Below are 26,686 nucleotides of genomic sequence, written 5' to 3'. Positions count from 1 at the left end.
CCCTCCTTCCTTCCTTCCTTCTCTCTTTCTCTCTCTGTTTTTCAGGACAGGATTTCTCTGTGTATCCCTGGCTGTCGGGACCCTCTCTATAGACCAGGTTCGCCTCGAATTCACAGAGAATTCTCCTGTCTCTGCCTCCCAGATGCTGGGGGTTAAAGGCTTGTTCCACAGCCCCACAATGCTTCTTTGCTTTTAGTGAAATGCGATACTGTTGCTGTTGCCTGCTGTATCTGAGATTTTTCCCTGCTGCTACCTGCGGCCCTGGAGATTTCTCCTGTCTCTGGTCTCTTATTGGCAGAGGAGAGGAACCCGATCCAGGCCCTGCGACCCTATCATAACCTCTCATACAAGGCAAGTAGTCAGCTGGCGTTAGGTGCTCGCACAGGAAGCCCAGCCTTAAGACACCTGCGGGTCAAGAAGTTATCATTCTTTTGTTTTTGTTGTTTTGTCTTTAGACACAGGGTTTCTCTGCGTAGCCTTGGTTGTCCTGGACTCGCTTCTGTAGACCAGGCTGGCCTCGAACCCCCAGGAGACGCACCTGCCTCTGCCGGCGCCAGGCTCGAGGAGGCGTCGCTCTGAAACGGTGGGAATGAAGCCTGCGCTCTCGCTTCGCCCGCTCGTGGATTGGAGCCCCCTCCTGTCGCTCAGGGCCCGAGCCGGGCGAGAACCGGCGCCCCGTCCAATCGAAGGCGCCGGGGCGAGCGGGCGGGCGGGCGGCCCGCGGGTGGGGGCGGGCTTCCGCGGCCGCCGGGCCTTTGTCTGGGCCGCGCCGCCGGGCCACCATCTTGGCGTCCAGAGCGGGCTCCCGGGTTCCGGGGGCCCAGGCGATGCCGGCGCGGTCCTGCCCCGCGTAGCGAGGACCCCGCCACGGTGAGCGAGCCGGCGCCGGCGGCCGCCGAGTCCCGGAGCCCGGGCCCCCTCCGCCTCCGCGGCCGTGGGGTGGGGGCTGGGCGGGCGCCCACCAGCGGGACTCGGAGCCGGGGGCGCTTCCCTGCAAGCGGCTGTTCCGAAGGGCTTCTGTCCGCCGGACAGTGCCAGCCCCAGGCTCCCTGGACCAGCCATTCGATGCCCCGGGGTTTTTCTGGACCCTTGTCGCTGCACGGCCCCGCCCCACCATCTTCTGCCCCGTCTCCTCCTGCTTTTGCGACTTATTTCGGGAATTCGGGACTAGCTCTTCCGTCCTGATTTCAGACGCCTGTGTTTGGATTTCCACCACCGCTTCCCCTCTAGGCGTTTATTTCCCTGAGTCCGTTCTCTGGGGAATGGGTGGGAATCTGAAAACTCACTCATTCACCGGGTGGTACCCTACCCCTCCCTCTCTGTGATGGAACCTAGGGAAGTGCTCTGTCAGAAACTCAACCTGTCAATGCCTCCTGAGTGCATGAGGCGCCACGCTGCTTCCCTGTCCCCTTTCCCCAGGTGCGTCTCTGTCCCCACGTGGATGTGAGGCCTGGGCTGGAAAAGGACTGTCACTGGTGGGGCCCTCTCCCCAGGCAGATGTAGCCTGGGATGTGGGCTTCCAGAAGCAGCTGTGTGCAGAGGGCTCACCCTGTCCATTCTTGGCCTATGTGTCCCCTCAGTGCCCTGTTAAGGAGAAAGGGGACAGGGCTTTTAGGCCTGCGTTCAGATCTCACCTTCCAGGCAGATGTGGTGATATAGGCCTGTAATCCCAGCTGCTTGGGAGGCTGATCCTTACTCCTGTAAGGAGAGGTTGAGGCCAGCTAAGGCTGTGTACCGAGTTCAAGGCCGTCCTGGGCAACCTAGTTAAGCCCTGTCTTAAGAAAAATTGACAAGGGACCAGTTCAGTGGTAGAGTGTGTGTTGGCAGCTGCAGAGGGCCCTGAATTCTTGCCCCAGTCACCTGTCTGTGCTGCCCTAGTGATGTCAACACTCTCTTCTTGGGGACTGGGGTAATGTCATCCCCTAACTCTCCCTGTAGTGGGCCTACAGCAAGGCCAAAATGGGGAACTCCTCTGGAGAGACCCATGCTGTTCACAGCCAATGGCCTTCCCTTTGGGACCCTCAAACCTAAGTAGAGATGGGATAGGTTCTCTGACCACTGTATCCGAAGGTAAGTTGAGGCTGGGGAATGGGAGTTAGTGGGAATGACTTTCTTGTTGCCTGTCACTGGGCAGCCAGGGTAATCAGTGGATTGTCCATCCCAGGAATTAGAACTTGCAGTCTACTAGACTCAAGGAAGGTTGCAAAGGGCTGGGAGAGGAAGTGTTTGCCAGTGTCCTCCAGTCTGAGAATGGATGAGAAGCTAAAGGATTCATAGGAGAAACAGAGGCACGAGAGAGAGTAGGATATAGGAAGGCAGGGAGTGATGGAGGAAATGAGGGCCTGGGAGACGAGGCCGGGGCCTGAGGGACTGACGGAGAAGATGCCTCAGTCTGTGAAAGGGCAGAGGGAAAGGAGGTTGAGGAAGGAGATCTGATGATGGAGACCAGTTCTGAGGGAGGACAGAGGTTTGAGCAGATTTGAAGAGTGGGGCCATGGCCGATGGAAAGACTGAGACCAGAGAGAAAGAAACATTAAGGGGGCATTGGAAAAAGGAAGGAAGGCCTCCCAATGGAGGAACCCCCCTCTGGACACACCTTCTCTGGAGAACACCTCCCTCCCCTGGAGAATCCACCTCCCACTGGAGAACCTCACCTCTGGGGTCTGATGGAAGCCTCCTCCTGTCAGCCCAGAGTCCAGTAAAATGAACGCTTGAGGTTGCCAACACAGTGTTCCTTCTGTAAAATGACATCTCCGTGAAGAATGTCATCATTTTCATGAACCTCCCAAAGCCTGAACCTGGATGACCTTGATTCTTTCGCAGATGTAAGCTTGAAGTTTCCTGGGAAATCCTTGTGACACCCTGCTTCCAGAAGGTCCATGGGAGGAACCTTATTCCCTGGGAGCTGGAAACGGTGAGTTTACGGTCTGGCTTCCAAATCCAGGGGAAGGAAATCTTCATAACTGGATCAGCCTAGGTCCCCATCATCTGCAGCATGGCTGGGGGTACTTTCCCCAGGGTCTCTTGACTCCCAGCTCTTGGAGCCTTCATATTTGTTTTCTGTAACCTGGTACTTAGATGGCTTTGTATCTTGGCCTGTGACATCAGGTTCCATTCTGTCTTCCAGCTACCCAGAACTAAGTCTGTTTTTGTCCTGAGCTCTGTCTATAGGTTCTGGTGAATTTAGGCAGCTATCACCTGGTCCTGGTCCTCTGGAGGCAGCTTGCCCTGGCCTGGCCTGGAGTCAGAAGCCTCCAAGGACTGACCATGTGTTTGCGCTCCCAGGCCATGGCTTAGGAAGATGCTAGTCCTGCCAGGAACACCGGTGCTCTGTGGCTGTTTGTGGTTTTGTGCTGAAGGCTGGATTGATATTGGTCCCTTGTCTCTGCTATTTCTGAGTACTAGGCATGGTGGAGGCCATCATGTGGAGTAGCTTAGGATGCTGAACTTAAAGGATTAAAAAAAAAAAAGTGTATATTTAGAATTAGCCATCTGGACTTGGTTCAGATGATCCCGATCTTATTGGCAACATCCAGAGCATCATAATCAGGGGCGAACAGAAAATAGGCCTTCTTCTCTCTGTCAGGCCTCCTCAGGGTGTTGACTTTGGCCTCATGGGTGTCATAGAGTTTCCTCACTGTTTGATCACCCACAGTGAACACAGTGTGGTGTTGTCCTCTATTTTCTCCGTGGCTGACTCGGTGGTCAGGGGGAGTTTGATAATGGCATAGTGGTCAAGCTTGTTTCTTCTGGGCGCACTCTTTCGAGAGTATTTGGGCTACCTCTGAAGCTGCAGGGTCTTGGGTCGCCGGAAGGCTAGTGATGTGTGGATCTTCTTTTTGTGGCTGTGGGCCCCTCTTCTTAGCTTTCAAGGCCTTCGCTTTGGCTTTGGCTTTGGCTTTGGCTTTGGGAGGGGCAGGGGCTTCTTCATTTTCTGCGCCATCTTGGTGAAAAGATAAAGGAATTTTGTAAGCCTGGATTATGATGGCTGCCCATTCACCCTAGGGGTTTCCTGGACCCAAGCCCAGGGAGGCTAAGCTAGCGCTGTTTGCCCTACCCTGCCACAGAGCCTTGTGGCTCTGGCTGATTAGCTCTGAACGTTTGTTCCTACGTCTTTGTCTTTTCAAGTCCAGGCATGTGAGTGCCACTCTGCTTTGTCTTTGCTGTGACTGATCCATCACTTCCTAGTGTCTCTTGGGGTCTCTCAACATATCATCCCCCAGAGGCCTTTCCCCTTAGGCCCTGGGGCAAGCGCTCTCCCACTTACACTCTCTCTCTCTCTCTTTCTGTAACTAGGAACTGAACCTGGAAATGTCAGAATGCTTGGCATGTTCCCTGCCACTGAGCCACGCCTCCAGCAGGATTCTTGGTTTGTTTTGAGATAGGATCTTGATCTGTAGACTGGGCTAGTCTTGAATTTGGGATTATCTTGCTTTAGACTCCAGAGTAGCTAGGATTATAGGCCACTTCATCAGGGCTGGTTTCCTGTCTTTTCTGGCAGTTAAGAGAAGATCCCAGTTCAGTGATACCCGATAACAGAGTCAAAAGAGATGGGTTTCGAGGCTTTGGAGACCCCAAGGGTAGAGAAATGGGCTCTGCCCCAGAGTTCCCACGTTAGATACTTTTCTATTTCTGTGATAAAGCACCGTGACCAAGGCAACTTGTAAAAGAAAGGGTTTAATTGGGCGCACAGCTTTGGAGTCACGTTGGCGGAGAGAAGGCGTGGTGGGAAGAGCTGAGAGCTTGCATCTTGGTCTGGGATTAGGAGGCAGAGAGAGAGCTAGCAAGAAGTGGTGCAGGTCTTTCAAAACCTCGGAACCTGTAGAGACAGGCTTTAGTGAGGAACCCTCCCCAACAAGGCCACACCCAATCCTCCCCAAACAGTTCTACCAATTGACACTTAGGAGCTTATGGGAGCCATTCCCGTTCAAACCACCACAGCCGCCTCATGCTTCCTGAGTGTCCCTACGAGTTATGCCTCCTTCCCACCTGTGTTTGTTCTTTTGTTTTTCTCCAGCTCAGGCTGACCTCGGGTTTATGACAGTCCTTCTGGTTCAGCTTGCGCCACCAACCTTGACTCTATGTAGCCTTTTCTCTTCCTGTCTCTGTCCGTGTCCTCACCCATAGAGTGAGCATGAGGACCTGGTCTAAAGATCCTGGTCTAATTAACCCAGCGGCAGCCATCTGATTTCCCCAGTTGCTGTTCCTCAGGAACGGGGAGGAGGTGGGATTTAAACTGATCATCTATGGCTCCAGTGTTCTGTCTTTAGCCAGCCCCGCATGAGTAGCCAGTGGCTCCAGACGAGCTCTGATTGGAAGGAATGATTTGGAGGGGGAAAGTGGAGCATGGAGGACTGACGTCATGTCTTGTGAGGGCATCTGCAGGATCTGACGGCACAGCCACACTCTACAGCTCGGCACTGCCGCCTCCAGGAGTCAGAGGGGTTGGAGAGAGACCCCCGTTGTAGTAGCCAGGAATGGAGGTAAACCTAGAGAAGCAGCAGGAGCCAGCGGATGCTGCCGACTGGGGAGAGCGGGTGTGGAGGTCAGATGGTGCTTGTCCGCAGGCCTCCTGACTAGTCATGGTTGGGATGTTCATCCTGGGTCAGTGCTGGCTGGGTTCTGTGCAGGCTGCTCTGTAGCCCAGAGGTGAACGCAGGACGGATTCCTGGAGCTGGGCCCTTAACTCCTGGCTTATCTTGTCTTGGGGTCCTGGTACCCGATGAGTCCATGGAGCAGGGTAAACTCTGCCCAGGTGGAGCTTGGCTTCCCCTCCAGGGGCTGCATCTGCCCAGGAACATTTCAGATGGCAGGTTCCCTCCCTTAGCCCCCGGGAGCCTGGCACCCTGCGTTCCTCCCTGAGCAGTGATCAGCGTGGGTACAGTACTCGTGTGAAGGTTGGCATCTGCCGACAGTGGGTAGTTGGAGGGCAGCTCTCAGAAACTTGGGTGTAGGACCTAAGAGGTCCCCAGCAGAGGATGAGAGACAGCTGGGGAATCATGGTCCTGTTAGCAGGGTACTAGCCAATTGTTTAGGTTATGCACGGCATAATGGGCCCTGGCAAGCTGGGGGAGGGGCCTTGGGAGTCCTAGGCTGGCTTAGTCTAAATAGTGAGATTTCATCTCAAAAGAAAAAAAAAAGTCAGTGTTTAAATTCCAGTGTGATCCTAGACAAACAGCTTTCCTAGGTACAGTTTTCTCGTCTGTGCAGTGGCTAAAACTCGTGTCTCATGGGGGTGGATGAGATGGTCTGTCCATGTGGCTCTGGTATGGTGTCAGTTTCCCGTTGGGGTGCCAGTGGTGGTGGTTCACGGCTGCAGTCCCAGCGTTGAGAAATTGATCCCCAGGATCAGGAGTTCAAGGGCACCCGAAACTCTACAAACACCTGTCTCAGTAAAGGCAGGGTGGCACTGGGGTGTAGTCACGGGTAGGCCACTTGTGTCGCATGCACAAGACCCTGGGTTGTTCCTTAGCACCACCAAAGAGTCAAAGAAGCGAAACAGAACATCAGGCGGTAAGAAGTTCTTAGTACATGGACGAAATTACTTAAACATGGTGGCGGTAGAGGGATGGCCTAGCAGGTAGGCATGAGGAGTGCTCTTGCCAAGGACCGGAGCTCAGTTCCTAGCACCGACACTGGGCAGCTCACATCTGCCGGTAACTTCAGCGCCAGGGCTCCAGAGCCCCTTTCTGTCCCCTGTGGGTTCTCGCACTGTGTGTGTGTGAGACAGGGAGAGAGATGGAGAGGGAAAGAGGGAATTAAAATAAGGAGTAATTAATGTAGAACCTGGCAGTCGCCTGCACAGCACGCTGTTCCAGCTTCCTTTCAGGAAAGGATCAATGGCTGGGTGTGTACAGAGCCAGCTGCCTCCAGTCGCAGCTTAGGCTTAGGCGGTGTGGCCTCTCAGCTTCCTGCTTGCGGAGTGAGAGGGGAGCCCTCAGCTCTCAGCCTCCATCCCAGATGCCGCGCTGGCCCGCGGCCCTGCTGCCCTCCAGCGGTGATAGACTCCAGAAGCACAACCACGTCTTTCTTACGGAAGTTGCGTGGGTTGCTGCGTTAGATGGCAGCAGTAGAAGACTGGCTAAGACGGTTGCCTTCGCAGCTGTTGATGCCACCTTCCCTCCTGACTCAGTTCTCGAAGCCTGTGTTGAAAATCTGCCGACCGGCATATTAGGCGGCTCTTCATCACAGTGACAAAACACCCGGGAGAGACATCTTGAAAGGAGAGGAGGTTGATTTTGGTTGATTTTGCTGTCAGTCAGCGGTTGCCTGGTTAGTTACACTGCAGTAAGGACGAACACCTTGGCAAGACAGTCAGAGCAGAGCTGGCTACCTCAGTGCAGGCAGGAAGCATGCGTGCGCGCGCACGTGTGTGTGTGTGTGTGTGTGTGTGTGTGTGTGTGTGAGAGAGAGAGAGAGAGAGAGAGAGAGAGAGAGAGGTGGTTACACTGCATCCAGGAAGTAGGGAGAGGAGTGTGCGGGGGGTGGGGTGGTGCTGACCTGGCAGTCCTTCCAGGGCATACCTAAGGGCCTTATTTCCTGACACTGGGCTCTAGGTAAACACGGGTCAGTTTATTATTGACCAAGACTTTTGCACCCGGATTTTGGAGTGCAATCCTGATCCAGAGAATAGCCCTGCATGCACATTTGGAGGTCACTCCTGCCACCCCACCCCATTCCCCACTCCCACTGTTAGTCCCGTGTGAGGACCACGCTACACAACTGTAGCGTGTGTAGAGAGCCTAGAACCTTGAACCTCTAATCCTCCTGCCTCCACCTCCCCGTTGCTGGGATCACTCACGTGTGCCACTGCACTCAGCTTTACAGGCTCTGGGGAGTGAAAGCAGGCTTTCACGCCTAAGCGGGAAGTCTGGCTGAGCTACATCTCCGGCCCAGGGGTTTCCTTACTGATGCATACATGACCTGCAAACATTGGTTTTCAACTTTGTACTCTAACACGAGTAGTTTGGTCCATTCCACCTTTCTTTGAAGTATTTTTTTCTCTTTTAAAAATTGTATTTCACTTACTTATTTTGGTTGTGTGTACATGGATGGGTTCCAGGGATTGAACTTAGGTCATCAGGCTTGGGGACAGGTGCCATTACCTCCCCGCCCTTTTTTCTCTTTATGAAGGCATTTGGCCTACAAAAAAAAGCACTTTTACAGTCTCCTTTTTGATGTGGAGATCCTTCATTTTTTTTGCCCCTGCAGCCCTGGCTGAGCGTTCTCAGTGGTGTATCAAAGAAGGCAGTGCAGTTCCAGCCATAGCTTTGTCTTGTTGCAGATCTTGGAATAACTTGGGGAGTTTGCCATCATAAAGTTGCAAGCTGTGGTTTCACCGTACTTCACCAACATGTGTGCAGGTGTGATCTTGTTGTCTGTTTGAGAAAAAAAATTAAGATGTGGTGTTGAAGTTTATAAACAGCCTAGTATGAATCTGTTTTGATCTTCATATATCTTTTTATCATTCACCGTGTGGATTCGGTGTCTCACACATGTGAACTTTCATTTGGGGAATGTTGTACCTCTGGCATGAATCACATGATCATAGTTAGTATCTTTTTCTAAAATAGTGTCTGATGTAGCCCAGGCTGTATTCGAACTTGTCATATAGACATGGATGGTGCAGAGCTTCTGATGTCTGCTTCCTGGGTGCTGAGATTCGGTGTGCACCACCGTGCCGTTTGTGTCACGTCTTAGTGTTCTGTTGCTGTGAGGAGTCATCATGACCATGGCAGCGCACTTAACTGTGGCTCCTACAGGTCCAGAGTGTTAGTCCACTCTTATTTTGGCAGGAAGCATGGCAGCAAGTATGGTAGGCATGGTGCCGGAGAAGGAGCAAAGAATTCTGCATCTGGATCTGCAGGCAGCAGGAAGAGAAAGTGGCATGAGCCTGGCTTGAGCTTCTGGAACCTCAGAGCCCATGCCCAGTGACTCACTTCCTCCAGCTAGGACACACCTGCTAATAGTGCCACTCCCCAGTGGGGGCCTTTTTATTCAGACCCACCACACAGGATCTTTACATGCTGTTCCTCTTGATCTCTTGGTTGAGAATTTTTAATGATAACTTTTCTTCCCCGTTCATGTATTTATCGAGGAGATGCATATGTGTCACGGTAGACATGCTGTGGTCGGAAGACAACTTGTAGGGGTTGGGTCTGTCCACCACACCGGTCCTGGGGTTCAACTTGGGTCATCAGATTTGGTGGCAAATGCCTTTTTCCACTAAGCCATCACAACGGCCCTTGTTGGGGGTTTTTGCATGTATGTCCATCTGGTGTCGATCTGTGATTTGACTGTGAACCATTGAGCCCGTGACTAATTTTATTTACTTACTTACTTATTTATTTTGAGATAAGGCCTTATTCTGAAGCATGGGCTAGCCTGGACCTCATTTGTGTTGCCTAGTCTGACCTTGAACTTGCTTCAGCCTCTAGAGGACTGGGATTACTGACATGTGTCACTAATTTCCCACATTGTGGACCCCCCCCCACTACTGCCCCAAGGTCGTAGGCTCTATATCTGTCTCTTCCTCCCTCTCCAGGCTCTTGGTGGGTAGCCCAGGTTGGCCTCAGACATGCTAGGACTTCCAGCCATTGAGCCAAGTGGGTATAAATACTATCTTAGGAAAGTACCCCACTCACTTGTTACAGAGCAGTCCATGGAGCCTGTCAGTCATCCGTGGGCCTCACCTAGTAAACCTGATGTATTGTTTCCCATTTGCAGGACACCGCCTGACCAAACCGGAGTTTTTCTTTAAGTGGGAGCTTAGATTTGGGCCATGGACCGTAGCAGAAGCTTCAGTTCGATGCCTTCCAGGTCAGTCAGTGCATGTGGGGCTATCAACAGGAAGAGCGCTCATGGGTTGCTGTGTTGGGTTGTTTTTATACCCAAGCTCTTTCCTCAGAGTGACTAGTCCTGTGACTCAGACGTGTACTTTACACAGCTTCTGAAAAGGGTTCTGCAGGTCTTACACCTCAGTGTGTGGCTCAGGGGTGAAGGTGCCTACCACCACGCCTGATGACCCGAGGCAGATCCCCTGGACCCACAGATTGTCCTCTGACCTCCTTGGCTGCGTTTGTCTGATTTTTCTCTGAGCACTCCCCCACCCCGTCTCTCTCTCTCAATCCTTGGTTGAAGAGCTCTGCAGATATGTCTTTTAATAAATCCCTAGGTCTGCTTGATGCTGCATCCTGGAATCCTCTTTTGTGTATGTCACGATTCCTAGCTTTGAATCCTAGTCTTGCGTGAACAAGGACCCCTGGCTGCTGATGGGGAGGAGGACGGAGCTGTGCCTCTGTCCCTGTCATAGGTGACGTCGCCATAGGGGATTGTTCTGGGGACTGATCTAAAGCCTTGTTGGCGAGTTTCCTCCCTGGGACTTGCTTGGTGGGCCCTCTTAGGCGCAGTGTGCACGTTAGCTTGCCTTTTCTGCTTCTGTTTGTGGCTGGAGAGCTGTGTAATGTTGAATGAGTGCCGCTGGCAGCAAATCAGGAATGACCTGGTGTCATTCGTACTTCATTCCTGGGTCAGACAGAAGAAAAGGCGACTTTGCTGGGGAACAGCCCTGTGATGTCTGATCTACCAGTTCAGGCTATACTAGTTTGCTGTCAAGACTGGCAGCCTCTAGAGGACTGGGAGAGCTACCTGTGAAAACAGCACATTCTGTGCTCTCTCCACCCTGAAATCGCCATCTGTCCTTTCCTAGCAGCCACTTTGCAGTGGCTTTTTTTTCCTATCTTCTTTTTAAAGGCACTTGCTGTTGCTCACTGTTGGCACTTGAATTGCTCTTTGTAACGTTTGCAAATAGCCCTGCAGTCATCAGGGTCACTCTTAATTCAACCAACACACACTATGCGTCCTGTAAGTTTCCAGAATCCAAAATGTACAAGTTTTTTTCTCTCCCTCCACCCTTCTTCTTCATCTCTTCCTCTTGTTTTAGAACCCATGTTCTAAACCCTAGGTTTAGAACCCATGTTCCTGAATAAGCTAGGCCATCACTGTATCACTGGGCTTTGTCCTCGGCCATTATTAGAAGTGACTTTCTGGTTGGTAATTTTTGAAAGAGTGTGTTAGGAAGCATCAGAGTGTAAAATCCTCAGATGCCCTGAGGAAAATAACCTTCCATTTTGCTGACTCGGGAGAACCCAACAGTGGGCTACCCAATGTGTACATGTGGGTTAGAACTGAAGAAGTTGGATCAAAATTCCTAAGTGCATTTTTATAGTAACCTGTCTCCTCAGATATGACGCGCACACTCCACAGCCCCCTGTAGAGTGTGTAGCTAGGTGGCTTTTCACTATATATACTCGTCATCAAAGTCAGTTTCAGAACACGTTCTACACCCAAACCCAGCAGTGTATCGTAACTGTTACCAGGCAGTGCACTGCCTCCCCATTTCCTCCTCAACACCGTAAACGCTCATCCACTTGCTCTCCAGATGCTCTTCCTCTTGTGAACTTTTTATGAAGGGAATTGGATTGTTGGTGGACTTCATGACTGACTCTCTTCAGTGGGCATAGGTTTCCCGGGTGACATCGATATTGTCTCAGGTATAGCATTATCGTTCGTGGGTAATGTTTAATTCCGGGGTATGCCACAGTTTCAGTCTATTCAGCAATGAACACATTGCCCTTGTACGTTCCTTTGGACACCATAAATAAATGTTTTATTACTGTTTAAATTAAAGTTTAATGTCAGCATGTAGCTTGTATTTCTCTTGAAGCCAAGAATCTAAGATCACCCTGAGCAAGATATGACAACCTTTGATGGTAGAGGAGCTGAAAGAGAGAGAACCTAAGCCCCAAAACTGATTGTGGTGGTGGCTGGGAAGATGGCTTATCTGTAAAATGGCTGTCATAGAAGCAGGAAGACCTGAGCTCAGGTCCCCAGCACCCGTGTCATAGACAGCAATGGTAGCATACATCAGTAACCCCAGAAATGGGAAAAGCAGTGACGGGAGGATCCCTGGAGCTTATTGGACAGCCAATCTAGACAAGTCAGTGAACTCCAGGGTAGTAACAGACCTTGCTTCAAAACACACATTGGAGAGCAATGCTGGAAAGCGCCCACAGTCAACCTCTGGATGCCACATGCGTGTACACTCATGTGTCCATACACCTTAGTGCAAGCATGCACACACCCATGAGAAAACACACACACACACACACAAAAACACACACACACAAAGGCAAAATGGTCCCGTCACTAATATCACTGACTGTAGTTTTATTGGTTTAGGCTAATGCCAGCAATATACTTGAGTTCACTTCAAAGAATCCAGTGCAGGCAAAGCCCAGTGGTCCACACCTGCACTTGGGAGGCAAAGGCCAGAGGATCTGAGTTCCAGGCCGGTTGAGACTACAGAGTAAGAACCTGTCTCAAACAAACACCACCAAAAAGGAACCTAACACAGAAACTCCTCACATCACTGATTAGCCAGTGGACAGAAGCCCAAGTCCACGCGTAGTCTTAGAACTCTTAGGTCTGAGGTTCAACCTGCAAGGCCGCCCATAACGTGTAATGCTGGGCTCATGGTAAAGAACAATAACAAAATTATAACTCATGTTGTGGGTATTGTGAGTGTATAACAAATTGGTTTAATGGAGAAATAAATATATGTGTAATTTGAATGCCCTAAGAGGAATAATCTCATGTGAACACAGTAAAATTGACTCTATATCATGCTCAGCTTGAGAAAGTTACAATCTAAAAGTCTGTCATTGTATTGGAGAAGTTTACTCCTTAAAGGGGCAGACAAAGACAATACTGAGTGAATATAAATTCTTAGAAAGCCATCAAAGTTTTGGTGAAAGCAAGCCAGCAGTTTTTAATAACATAAAGTAAATAAACATGCCTGAAAATATCTAGAGAGACCAAACAATGGGAAGACAGCCGGAACTTACCCGAGGGGACTGGTCACTGCCTTTACCCCCACAGTTCTCTCTGACCGATCCATGGTAACTGTCACACTGTTATCAGCACCGTAATTACTGTGTGTTTGGGGGCGGGAGGGCGGAAGAGAGTTGGCAGCGTGATCGCTCTTAAATGAGCTACGTTTCAAAATGAAATAAGCCTGTGTTATTCCCAACTTGGAGTCTGATTGGCTAGCCTGCAGGCCTCATCAGTGTTTGCCAATTATGGAAGTGCACACTCTATTGAATCTCAGACTCTTCCCTAAATAAGAAAGCCTGAAGAGGCGATGGGTAATCATCCAGTCAAACAGAAAGACACTGATTTTAAAATCTCAGCATTCACCTGGCTGTGGGAGGGAGGCATTGCCATCGAAGGAACACAGGAGCATTTTCCTAGAGGTTTGGAACTTTTAAATGCTTACACACCTTAGTATCTCAGAAGGACGGCAGACTTTTGTTCTGTCTCAAGGTGAGCCAGGTTAAGGTGGTGCGATGGTGCCCAGGAGTTCTGATCTCAGCCCTGGGAGGCGTAAGAAAGAAAAGCAATCACAGACAGCCTCGAACTGGGTCTCAAGGACAGCATCAGCCTGTCCTAAGCTCAGCTTAGAATGCCTGGAGGCAAGAACTTGTCTTTCTGCCTTCATTCACCCATGAGTGTGCCATCTACTGTTACTCAGGGCCTGAGGGGTGAGAACTGAATCCCTGTCCAGTCCAGCAGTGAGGTGAGGACGGTCCAGTCAGGGGACAGACAGTATGGGCTGGGCATTCACTGTCTCCACCCATGGCATTTGTTCTGAACAAACCCTTCATGTGATCTGTCATCAGGTTCACCTTGATCAAGAAGAGGCTCTAATGCCACTTCTGCTTCCCAGTGACATGCTGCTCCCTTGAGATCCGGAGTCAGGACGCTGGGTGTCCTGGAACCCAGAAATGGTGAGTCTGTGGCACATACCTAACGAGGAGCACAGGCCTGATAGTTGTGTGGCTTTCTTGGTTACATTACACAAAGGCAGGGTTTAATGAAGAAACAAATTTGGGAAGCCAGTTTTTTTCGGGGGTGGGGCCCCTGGTTACCCAGTGCTCCAGTGGATGACCCTCACCATGCACATATGGGGGTCAGTGGGTTATTAAAAAAAAAAAAAGAGGAAAGATATGAATGGGATGCAATACTGTTCAATGGGAGTGGGAGGGTGAGGTGGCAGATGAAATCCATTGTAGACATCTATGACATTTTCGAAGAATGAAAATGTTTCAAACTTGGAAAAACATATTGTTCATGTACTTCTCTCATCTACGAAAACAAATCTCTGACTTCACAGACACCAAGTGCTTGACCATGACTTTGGAACATGGACCCGGCTTTAGGCCCAGCCCAGAGCACGTATTTGCACCATCCCAGCCTGGTAAACCCCTGGAGCCTCTCCTGCCTTGCCATCCCCACTCCTTAGACCTTGGTCACACAGCCTGTGAGCCAGCCTCGCCTGTGAGTGCCTGCCTTAGATGGGGTTTCTGCTGCTGGGATGAAACACCACGACCAAAAGCAACTTGGAGAAAGGGGTATTTCAGCTTACGTGGCCCAGTCACAGCCCATCAGGAAGGGAGGTCAGCACAGGAACTTAGGGAAGGAGCCCGGAGCCAGGGCTTAAGCAAAGGCCATGGACGCACAATCAACCTAAAACCAGTGAATGTGGTCTAGGCGTGATCTCTGTGAGTTCAGCCTGGTCTACCAAGTGAGGCCAGGACATCCAGGGCTATTTTACAGAGAAATCCTGTCTCAAAAAAACAAAAAAACAGTAGGTGCTCTGCATACCAACTATAGAAGCCGAGGAGATAATAGAAACTCTTCCACTTACAATAGTGTATATAGATATACCCATATATACACATATAGAGAGATATGTATATGTGTGTGTATGTACATATTAAAATATTGTATGAGAGTATTTCTAGATAATATATGTAATATATTATGAGATTATAATATGTGGAATATGATATATATTATAATTATAAATATACTGTATATCAGTATATATTCTAGTATTTCTAGATATTATATATAATTATATACTATTTACTTACTATATACTGTATATTATATAATTATATATAACATATATTAAATATTGTAAATGGGAGTGTTTCTATTATCTCCTCGGTCTCTGAAGTTGGTATATATAATACCTATTATACATAAATATATAATGTATTATGTATTGTATATATAATATCTAGGAATAATCCTAAGGATGTAAAAGTCTTCTATAATGAAATCATAAATTTAAAAAATCTTTCAAAGACATTGGCGAAGATACTAGAAATGGAAAGACCTCCCTTGCTCGTGGATTGGTAGAATTAAAATTGTGAAAGTGACTGTCCTATCAAACGCAGTAGTTTCACCATAATCTCAGTCAAAAATTCCCACAGCATTCTTCACACAAATTAAAAAAAATCCCAAATTCACATGGAACCACAAAATACCTAGATAGGCGAAACAATCCTGAACAAAGAGAACGATGCTGGAAGGCCGGGTATGCCTTCACAAGCCGCGTCACAGACTGACGGTGCAGGCACAGACACAAACACTGAGGCCAGTAGAACAAAGAGGCTCTCAGCCTAATTACATGGAACTACAGACATCTCATCTTTTACAAAAATGTCCACAGGACACACCGGAGAAGAGACAGCATCTTCAGTGGCTGGTGCTGGGAAACTGGATGTCTGTCTATAGAAGAACAGATGTAGACCCGTATCTACCACCTGCATGGAAATCAACTCCAGATGGATCAGATGTCAGTGTGAAGCCTGAAACTGCTACAAGAAATGATAGGCAGTACCCTACAGAATATAGGTGTAGGAAGTGACTTTTTAAATATTTCCCAGGAACTAAGGCCAATAATTGACAAGGATTAATATTCATACAATACAAAGCTCTCAAAAACCAAAAATATATAAATTTTTAAGTGGATCTGAACAGCGAGTTTTCAAAAAGAAATAAAAATGACTGAGAATATCTCAAAAAGTGTTCGTTGTCCTTAGCAAATAGCGAAATGCAACTTAAAACTGCCTTGAGATTTTATCTCACTCCACAACAAGAAAAAAACTGACAACAAATGGTGGCCAGGGTGCAGAGAATGGGGCGCTAACTCACCGAGTGGGGATGCCAACTGCTGGAACCAGCGTGGAAGTAAGAGTGGTGAATTCTCAAAAAGGTTAGAAAGACCTCCCTGTGACCCCCTTATTCCACTCTTTGGTACACACCCTAAGGTTTTTATATTATTGACTGAAGCACAATGAGAATAAAAGTGTCTCTTTTTGAAAGTGTTGTTGGCTGTCTGTAAGTTTCTGCCACCCTGACAGATTGCAGGATGAGGGCCGCCTTTTACTCCTCACGCCGTTAATCCTCTGTTCTGTGTTGTGTACTTCTGTTTTCCTGTGGGCTATCCCTGTATGTAGGAAGCAGGATATCGGATTCAGAACCCTGACCATCCGCTCCAGCACTCCCTGTGAACAAATGCCCGACAGTCTGCCTCACGGGAAACATTCCCGTACATTAGCTTGTGCTCCTCCATTATTAAGTGTTTGTCTGTCCTGGTGTATTTGACAAAGTCAGCACTCTGTCTATTCTCTCAGCACTAGAGCAAAGGATTTTTAAAGAACACTTTAATTGCTCATGAGCATTTCCCATGTGAGCACAGCTGAAAGACTGGCCTGACTCCATATTGACACCTTTGGGCTGCTTCCTTGCCCAGCGGCAGAACCCTTGTCAGGGAGCCTATTGATTGAGTCTCCCCTTCAGACCTCGCAAGCACGGCCAACACTTGGCCATTGCAGTGCGGCCTTACCATCTCCACCGTTCACGTTCAAGACCCAGGCAGCTACACCACTGAAGAAACCTCAGTGCTGTTCATCTCTCCTTTTCTGTGCTGCTGGGGATTGGAGACCACGGAGGTAGTTACCCAATCCCCCACGTCCTTCACTTTTCTGAGACTCAGGGAGATTGGCATCACTGTGGTTCCTATCCTCCAGAGCTTGGGAGTGTAGCCTCCCCCCCTTCAAAAGGGGCAGCTGAGGCCCTGCGAGCAAACAGGATGTCAGTAAGATCAGCAGGAGGCGAGGCTAAGATCCAGTCAGGCTGCTAGAGCTCTGTATTCGCTCGGCTCTGCTCGCTCACTGCAGCAAGTTGGATAAAAACTTGGTTATTGGCCTCAGCAGTGTGCTGGCTGGTTTTGTGTCAAGTGGGCATAAATTAGAGTCATCAGAGAGGAAGGAGGCTCAGTTGAGGAAGTGCCTCCATGAGATCCAGCTGTAAGGTATTTTCTCAGTTAGCCATCAGTGGGGGAGGGCCCAGCCCATGGTGGTGCCGTCCCTGGGCTGGTGGTCCTGGGGTCTCTAGGAAAGGCTGAGCAAGCCAGTAAGCAGCGCCCTTCCATGGCCTCTGCATCAGCTCCTGCTCCAGGATCCCGCCCTGTTTGAGTTCCTGCCCTGACTTCCTTTGGTGAGGAACAGCGATGTGGAAGTGTAAGCGGAACAAACCCTTTGCTTTTGGGGTTTCTTCAAATTGCTTATGGTGTTTTGTCGTGGTGTTTTGTCGCAGCAATAGTAACCCTCACTAAGACAAGGAGCCAGCAAACCACGCTGGAAGTTCTGCGCCAGGGACAGAATCACCCCCTCCCCCCTGACCCCTGGGATGAGGCCAGTGGGAGCACACAGTAAGTGCATAGAATACCAGACTCGTACCTGAGCTCTAGACTCGTGTGTGTTCGCCTCAGTGGAACAGCATCTCTCTTCAGGGTGATGTTAGTGATCTGGAATCATTTTCTAATTATATATTACGCTGGCGCCGTGGAGAGCTCGCTCTTGTGTGTGCCATGGCATTCCAAACCCACTCCTCACATGGTTGCTCTCCAATTATAGAGAATAGAGAAGTCTGTCAATCATGGACACTTCTCAGAGGGATCTGGGATCTGTATAGATATTGTTTATGTCCGTGAATAGAAGAAAAGCCAACTTTCTGCCTTTTAGAGCTTTTAAAACATTTTCTATGTATGACCACTATTTATCTAAGCTATTTTTATATGACCCCTATATATATGTATGCAAATGGCTCGAACATTTATACTAATGAGAAATAATAAAGAAGTTATCGTAAAACAACTCTTTGGTCTAATTTTAACATTAAAGATGAAAGCAAGATTGCATAGTAAGATACAAAAGGGCTGTTTTTCTAACAATACAAATATTTACTAGTTTGATGCTTTAATGAAGATCATGGGAAATGTTGTCTTTCCTATAATTAAGCCGTCATGTCTCTGTGAAAACAGAAAATGTATTTACAATAAAAACACTGGCTGGAGAGATTGCTCAGAGGTTAAGAGCACTGACTGTTCTTCCAAAGGTCCTGAGTTCAATTCCCAGCAACCACATGGTGGCTCATAACCATCTATGATGTGATCTGGTGCCCTCTTCTTGCCTGCAGGCACATAGGCAGGCAGATTACTGTATGTATGTATGTGTGTGTGTAAATAAATAAATGAATAAAATCTTTGGGACTGGAGAGATGGCTCAGCAGTTTAGAGTACCGTCTGCTCTTCCAGAGGTCCTGAGTTCAATTCCCAGCAACCACATGGTGGCTCACAACTATCTATAGTGAAATCTGGCACTCTTTTCTGCGGTGCAGGTGTACATGCAGGCAGAATACAGTATACATAATAAATAAAGAAATCTTAAAAAAAATGATTAAAAAAAAAACACTGTAGTTTAAAAGATACACGTGAGCCATGGCATTTCAGGTCATGTATGCTGGGGTTGTGTGGTGTGTGCTTTCACAAGAGCTACGTCACGCCACCCGTTGCCCCACAGGTGAGTGCTGCCAAGGGTACCTGGGATTCATACACACTTGATTGAGAATTAATTGTTGGTTATCGCCTATTGAGGAAACTTTCAGTTTCGCAACCTCTGCATTGACTTGCATGATTCTGTGTGGATTCCACAGGTTAAGACTGGTGCCTCTTCTGCACCAGCTCTCAGAACCCAACTCACGGCCCTGCATGCACTGTGCCACAGTGGCGTGCTACCAGCCCCAACATTTGTCACTGTGTTGTTCATTCTCTACAGACGTAATGTCATTTTTATATGGTTACATGTATATCTATCTGTACGTCTGTTGTTCATAACAATACCAACCACGCTTACACATGTATTCCTCTGGACTTTGGTTTCTCCTGTAATTCCCTGGCAAACTTTCTAATCAGATTTTTTGAATCATCAGATTAACACATAGAAAAGCCTCTTGTATTGGTTTTTTTTTTTCTATCATAATACAGAATTCAAAGCAAGCTACATTTTTGATAAGACACTGATAAGACGGATACACGGAACAGTAAATTGCCATTTTCTATTCCTAAGGCTGAGGACAGGTTGGATTGGAGGCAAATTTGTCATTCTAGGTGTTGGTGTCGTTCGAGGACGTGGCCGTGCGCTTCACCTGGCAGGAGTGGCAGGAGCTGAACGCGGCCCAGAGGAGCCTCTACAGGGACGTGATGCTGGAGAACTACCGCAGCCTGCTCTTCCTGGGTGAGTCTGAGGCCTCGTAAGTCTCAGGACAACAACTGTAGAACTGTCCCTTTACATTTAATACTGATTTGATGCTGTACATTTTAATTGACACAGCACTGATGCAAATTCATGAGGAGCAGCGTAGCTCTGTAATGCATGTCGTGTGTAGTGATCAGGTTAATGCTCCTGATAGTGTGTCGGCTCTGGCATCTCTTGTTTGTACTGAAACATTCACAATCTCTCTGATGCTCTTCTGGAGTCTTCAGTTGGTGCCATCCATATGTTTGCGATAGTACTATAGACCGTATGTCACAGCACTTACTCCCTTGCTAGTATACCCAGTTAATACTCCCCTCTTTTCCGTCCTTCTATCCCCCTGCATCTTTCCCTCACTCTAGGAGATACTGTTTTACTTTTTGAGACCACCTTTAGTTTGTAACTATAGTGAGAACATGGAGGAAAGTTTTCATTTTGTGTTTGACACATTTCATCTATATAGTGTAAATTTCCTGGGGAGACATAGGAAAAATGTGTTTGCTCCAAATACGGATGAAGTTTTATTGCGCAAAAAAATTTCATTAATGCTTCATTAGTAAGCATATGAGTTTGTTGAATTTATTTAGTAAATGTGACTCTCAGATTAAAAAAAAAAACAAAAAAACAACAGACCAACAAAATGAACCCTCATTTTTCCTTACAGTTTTACCGATCTACAGTTGGGCAAAAGTGTGCCCTTGTTTGGACTCTCAGCTGAGAAATTCATGATGGTCTTGTAAGGGAATGGACCAAGCCTGTTACCATCCAAAGACCTAGAGATCTCTCTGTAGTTTCCTTCATTTCATCACTGTGAAATGATAACCTTGACTGTGCCAAGGTTATCCTGTGTTAAAAGATGGCGCTGATCACGCTTGGAACAGACACAGTAGAGCTTAATGGAATGCCCTGTATGCCTGTCACTGTGACAGAATAGTCTGTTATTTTAAATTAATATTTGCCATGTTTCTCCACCTATATCCCTTTATTAAAGGTTGCTTATATGCAGATTTCCCTGAAAAATCCTGATGTCAATTCCTTTGACTATGGACAGCCAGAGTGGACAGTGTTAATAGAGTTCTAGAGCTCTGTCACTACCATACTGTCTACTACTACCATACTATGATTTCGTAGTGATTGCACTAGTACATATTCTAACATCTCTTCATGTGAGTTTTTATTGTTTTTATTTTATATTAGCTATTGTTCAGTGAGAAGTCATTTTTGGAAAATTTCTTTTGGTTTTACTTGTAAACGTGTCTGTAGATCATGTTTGAGAAATATCAGTTCAGGCTATTTGCCCAGATTTAATGAGATCTTTTTCTTTTCTGTGTTTAGATGAATGAGGTCCTTATATGGTCTAGAAGTTAATCTCCTGTTGACTAAATACTTTGCCAGTGTCTTCTCGTTCTAGACATACTGTAGTCATAATATGTAGTCGATGTAATCTCATTTAGTCTGGATGTAATCTCATTCTGTTGGCTGGATGAGTCTATATTAGAAGACTCCGTTTTATTATCTGAGTTTTAGAGTTTCAGCTCTCATATTTAATTCTATGATCCATTTTTAGCTGATTTCTCTACACGGTATGCAGGGGGCCAGTCCCATTCCATAATATGTAAATAGCCAGGTTTCAGAGTGTAATTTATCTATGACAGTGTTCCTCCTGGATGTGAAGGCCGAAGCCTTTGTTGAGAGGCAGGTGACGTGCTTGTCAGCTTCCCGGCACTCTGCCACCGTGTGTGAGGCAAACATCTCAAAAGGAGGAAGGACGGGTTTTAGCTCTGCGGGTTCAGAGGTTTCTTCCGGTGTTGTTTTGACCTTCTCTCTGGGGTCTCTGTTGAGGAAGAACCTCACAGCTGGGAGCACATTACAGAGCAAAGCGTCTTGCCTCATTTTTGTATTTCATGCTTGTTCATTTCTATACGGAAGTACTGTGTCTCTGGTGTGAGTCACACATGAGCATATTTTATAATAAGCATGTCCTTTCTGCTCCATCTTCTATGGTGTAGAGTTTCTTTACATCTGTATTTGTTGGGGATATCGGGTCTATTGTTAGGATCTTGTGTCCTTGTCTGGATTTGAAATCATTGTGATGGCTGGTATGTTAAAGTGACAGGTCAGAACTTGGCTGTTCCTGTAACAGGTGTTCATTTATAAGAGACTTTAGACTTTTCTTCTTTGAGTTTTTAGAATTCCCTTTGTCTCAGAATTTTGACAGCTTGGATGTAATGTGATATAAGATGACTTGTTGCTTCAAATCAATTAGGGTGCCATTGGATGTGTCTCCCGTATGTTCTTTCACAGAATCTATGTTTTTAATGTACATTCTTTCTTCTTCTAGAACACGAATAATGCAAATGTTTGTTTTCTTAAAAAATTGTATTTCCATACACACACACACACACACATATATATATATACACACATATGTATTTGTGTATATATATGTGTATGTATATGTGTATACACACACACACACACACATATATATATACACACATATGTATTTGTATATATATGTGTATGTATATGTGTATACACACACACACACACACACACACACATATATATGTTTTTAGTTTCTTGAGACAGGGTTTCTCTGTGTAGCCCTGGCTTTCCCGGACTTGCTTTGTAGGCCAGGCTGGCTTTGAACTCACATAGATCCACTTGCCTCTGCCTCCCTAAGTGCTGGGATCACAGGCATGTGCCACCATGCCTGGTTTTGTATATACTTTTGAATTTTAAATTTTTTTTATGTGTATGGGTGTTTTGCTTTCTTATATGTTTATGCAGCACTTGTATGACTGATACCCTTGGAAGCCAGGAGAGGGCGTTAGACCTTTTTAACTGGATTGACAGGTTGTGAGCCACCATGGGGATGCTGGGAATGGAACCCAAAGCCTCTGGAAGAGCAGCCTGGTCTCTTAATTACTGAGTGTCTCCTTAGACCAGTGGTTCTCAAACTTCTAATGCTGTGACCCTTTAATGCAGTTCCTCATGTTGTGGTGACCCCAACCGTAAAATCATTGCTGTTGCTACTTCCTAACTGTGTTTTCTTGTGGTCTTAGGTGACCCCCTTTAAAAGGGTCATTCAACCTCCAAAGGGGGTCACAACCCCTAGGTTGAGAATACTACTCTAGATCCTGTCCCGTCCCCCCCCCCCCCAGTTCTTTAATCTGCCTTGGTTTATTTAAAAGTAGCAAGTCTTGTTTTGGTTTTTGTCTCTGCTTGGTCAGTTCAGCTGTGAAGTTTTTCTGCGTTTTACCTTTTTTATCGGTTGAGCTCTTCCCTTACAAATCTTCTAGGTGGTTCTTTTATGCGACTGCTTTCTCTTTGTTCAGTTTGTCCTAAAAAGCATGCAGACTGTCTATCCAGTTTCATTGAGTCACCTTCATTGCTTACTTGAAGTTTCCCTTTCTTTTTGTTTGTTTGTGTGTGTGTGTAAGTATACGGAGTATGGTCGTATATGTGCTTGCGTGTCCATGGATGCCAGAGAAGGAAACCAGGCGTTCTTTTCTTCTGCTCTCTGCTGGGGTCACCCGAGACAGCATCTCTCAGTGACCCTGGAGCTCAGCTGCTAGCTAGCCATTCCCAGGGATACAAGTGTAGCCACCCTCTAGCACTGGGTTTACATGAGGTATATGTGTAGCTATGCCAGCATGTTAAGTGGATTCTGGGGATTTGATATCTGGTCCTCATACTTGCGTAACAAGCACTTTTACCCACTAGGCCACTAACCAGTCTCCCTTTTGAAGTTTCTTAAAATTATGAGTTAAATACCAGTTGGGGACGACATTCCAATAAATGTGAGTAAAAACCTACTTTAATAAAAGTTTTGTCCGGGAGTGGTGGTGCATACCTGTGAACCTAGCATTCGAGGAGGCAGAGGCAGGCAGATCTCTGTGAGTTTGAGGCCAGCCTGATCTATAAAGCGAGTCCAGGACAGCCAAGGCTACACAGAGAAAACCTGTCTCTTTAAAGATAAACAAACATTTGTAATTCAGTTAGAGCTAGGGTTGGAGCTCAGTTGACAGAGTGCTTTCCTAACATGTACAAGGCCATATGTTTATTCTCAAAAAAAAAAGGAAGGAAGGAAAGAAGACAGTTTCTAAGTCATTAATTATTGCACAGCTCCCAGGAGGTAGCTGCTGTCTTCCATCAGTAGACTTGATGAGCACCTTGGCACAATCTGTACATTATTTCTCATTTACAGGGCACTGCGTGACCAAACCCGAATTGATCTTCAACTTAGAACATGGACTTGGGCCATGGAGTGCAGCAGGTGCCTCGGTCTGGACCCTCTCAGGTCAGTGACTAACGCTACAAGGCAAGAGAGGGCAGTGACAGAGAGACGCTCAGGTATTGGTCATACCAGGCTCTTTCAACAAGTTTCATCCAAACTCAGGCTTGAGGACAGTTCATCTCATGGACCAGACAACCTAAGGTTTTCCCAAAGTTCTTCATGTAAAACTGCTGGCTTCTTGATGATGAAGACTCTTTTCCTTTGGGAATAATTTGATTCCTTTACCTCAATAGGGCTTCTTCCCTTTTTTTAATGACTATATGTTAAAATTTAGGCATTTATTGACATTATTTCAACACTGGCTTTTTGGCTATTGGTTGTCTTTGCAATTATTATGAAACATCTCTTAAAATACTTTCACTTAGTGTGACAAAAGTAAAGCAAAGGAACAATGTATCCCAGTGCGTTGAGCCGCACAGAGAATGTTAATCAGGAGCAGATTACTCTAGACCAGCAAGCTTGCTATTAAAGAACTGTTCTTTTATCTATGACTTTGAGATGACTCTTTTTCAAATTTGCCACAAAATACACACGTGGATTTAAATTTTAGATTAGGTAAGGAACATGATTAAAAATGAGTAGCCAAACAAGAGTTCCGTTTGGTTGTGCTTGGGGCACCTGTGGAATCTTTAAGAAAAATGAGAAAAGACATCAGATGTTTCAAGGGTGAATGGCAGAGGAGCAGTTCTGTCCGTGCTGTGTGAATTTGAAGTCAGAGTTACAAAGGTGAGCATATAGTGTTCAGAGAAAAAGCACTGAGCAATCGATAAAACCCCAGGAATATTCAGATGAACAGATGAAGTGCCTAGGAAGAGAACTTGGTCAGTAATGTGCTTGTCTACAAAGGGTGTAGGCTGCAGTACAAAAAGAAAAGCCTGGTGAGGTGGTCCAGGCTTGTAAACTGGGGCATCGGAGATGAAGACAGGCAGATCTCTAGGGCCCAGTGGCTAGTCAGTCTCATAAACTGGTGGGCGTTGGGTCCCATTGTGTCCAACAAGGTCAGTAACACCCGAGGTTTACCCTCTGAGCTCATGTTTGTGCACACACACACACATACACACACATAAAAACACACCCACATATACACACTGCATGTGCCCATGTGAACCCACATGTACAAGGTCATTTTAATTCTTGTATGGAAAATTCAGCATCTTAGGTGAGAAATTCAGCCAAGAGATTCTGAAAAGATCTCACAAGAGAAGAGCTAAAATTAAAAAACAAAGACAACACTAGTTCCAGGACAGCCAAGGATACACAAAGAAACCCTGTGTCAAAAAACCAAACAAAACCAAACAAAAAACCCAAGAAACCGAAAAAACAAAAACAACACGGGGGGGGGGGGGGCGGTGGAGAAAGCACTTTTTAGAAGGTAGACACTGGAAGAAAGAATTCAGTGATGATTTGAAGACAACATTGGGCAATTGTTACAGCTAGATAGAAATAAAGCAAAAATACACAACAAGTAAAGATACAGCGTTGGAGACTGCTTGAACGGTTTTAGGAGATCTCCAATTTGTGAATCTTGTGTTAGGCTGTGGACTGGGAGTCAGGTCAGAGACGGAAAACACAGTCTATGAAATGAGCGTAGAACAGTGGACAAGTCCTGGCCAGGGGACAGATGGCTAACTATGTGGCATTTACAGCCACAAGTTGACAGGGGCTGAGGACACCTCCTCAAAGGCCACTGTAGTGAAGAGGGCTGCAGAGATGGCTCATCACTTAAGAGCCCTGGCTGTTCTTCCAGAGGTCCTCAGTTCACTTCCCAGCACCCACGCAGTGGCTCACAACCATCTAAAATGGAATCTGATGCCCTCATCTGTCAGGTAGGCATACATGCAAGTAGAGCATTCATACACATAAGTAATTCTTCAAATAAATTTTAAAAAGACCAAAGGACAGAATATGGGCAGAATATTGAAAACTATGAGGAAAAAGTATAGTTACTTTGTTTTTGTTTTGGTTTGGGTTTTGAGACAGGGTCTCACTGAATAGCTCTGGCTGACCTGGAACTCATCATATACCTTAGGCTGGCCTCGAACTCACAGAGATCCACCTGCCCCTACTTCCAGTGCTGGCACTAAATTCATGTCCCAGCACACCCAGGTAGTTACTTTTGAATATAAGCCTACTATCATAGCTGCTCTGTTAACAGAAACTTTGAATTCCAGGAAGTATACTCTGCAAATGAAGATTAATTTATGTAGCAAAGTCAAAATCAGAGAACATTATGAATTTTTGTAATGAGCACTGTCTTAGTTAGGGTTTCTGTTGCTGTGAAAAGACACCATGACCATAGCAACACTGTAAAGGAAAACATTTAATTGGGGCTGGCTTACAGTTCAGAGGTTTAGTCCTTATGGCGTGATGGCAAGAAGCATGATGGCATGCAGGCAGACGTGGTGCTGAAGAAGGAGTTGAGGGTCCTACATCTTGATCCTCAGGCAGCAGAAGTGAAGGCTGTGCCACACCGGCCGTAGCTGGAGCACATGAGAGGAGCCCGCCCCACGGTGACACAGCCCCAACACGGCACACCTATTCCAACAACGCCGCATCTCCGAGTAGTGCCACTCTCTATGGGCCAAGCATTTTAATTACATGAGTGTGTGAGGGCCTTTCCTGTTCAAACCACCATAAACATAAGTGCAGTCACTCCATGAATACTAAACCCCTAATACAGAAGATATTTAAAACAAACAACACAATTAAACTTTTTTTTTTTATAAAGCAAGCCACAGGCAACATTTCTCATAATAATAAAAAAAAAAAATCATTTCCACAACACCCTTAGAGGACTGTGCTGCTCTTTCTCAGAGCAGCGTATGCTAACTGAAACAAAGCTGGGCAACAGTCATTTCCCCAGTCTGTGTTGTGC

The 26,686-nt window shown here is 46.9% G+C and overlaps 1 protein-coding gene across 1 annotated transcript in view; it reads left to right on the top strand.

Annotated features, from left to right (window-relative positions):
* The first annotated feature begins 725 nt into the window (after positions 1 to 725).
* LOC110552451 (zinc finger protein 420-like) overlaps positions 726 to 26,686 on the top strand; it is a 51,282-nt gene continuing 25,321 nt past the window's right edge. Inside the window, exons 1-7 of the mRNA XM_060383107.1 lie at positions 726 to 870; positions 2,824 to 2,914; positions 9,727 to 9,819; positions 13,740 to 13,847; positions 14,234 to 14,317; positions 19,364 to 19,490; positions 23,722 to 23,814. Coding sequence (XP_060239090.1) covers positions 14,264 to 14,317; positions 19,364 to 19,490; positions 23,722 to 23,814 — 274 coding nt within the window. The 5' untranslated portion in view covers positions 726 to 870; positions 2,824 to 2,914; positions 9,727 to 9,819; positions 13,740 to 13,847; positions 14,234 to 14,263. The remainder of the gene's footprint in view (positions 871 to 2,823; positions 2,915 to 9,726; positions 9,820 to 13,739; positions 13,848 to 14,233; positions 14,318 to 19,363; positions 19,491 to 23,721; positions 23,815 to 26,686) is intronic.

The sequence above is a fragment of the Meriones unguiculatus genome, chromosome 1 (assembly GCF_030254825.1).
Source record: "Meriones unguiculatus strain TT.TT164.6M chromosome 1, Bangor_MerUng_6.1, whole genome shotgun sequence".
NCBI classification, from domain to species: domain Eukaryota; kingdom Metazoa; phylum Chordata; class Mammalia; order Rodentia; family Muridae; genus Meriones; species Meriones unguiculatus.
Note: the sequence above shows the minus strand (reverse complement) of the source record. Positions and strands in the feature narration are given on the sequence as shown.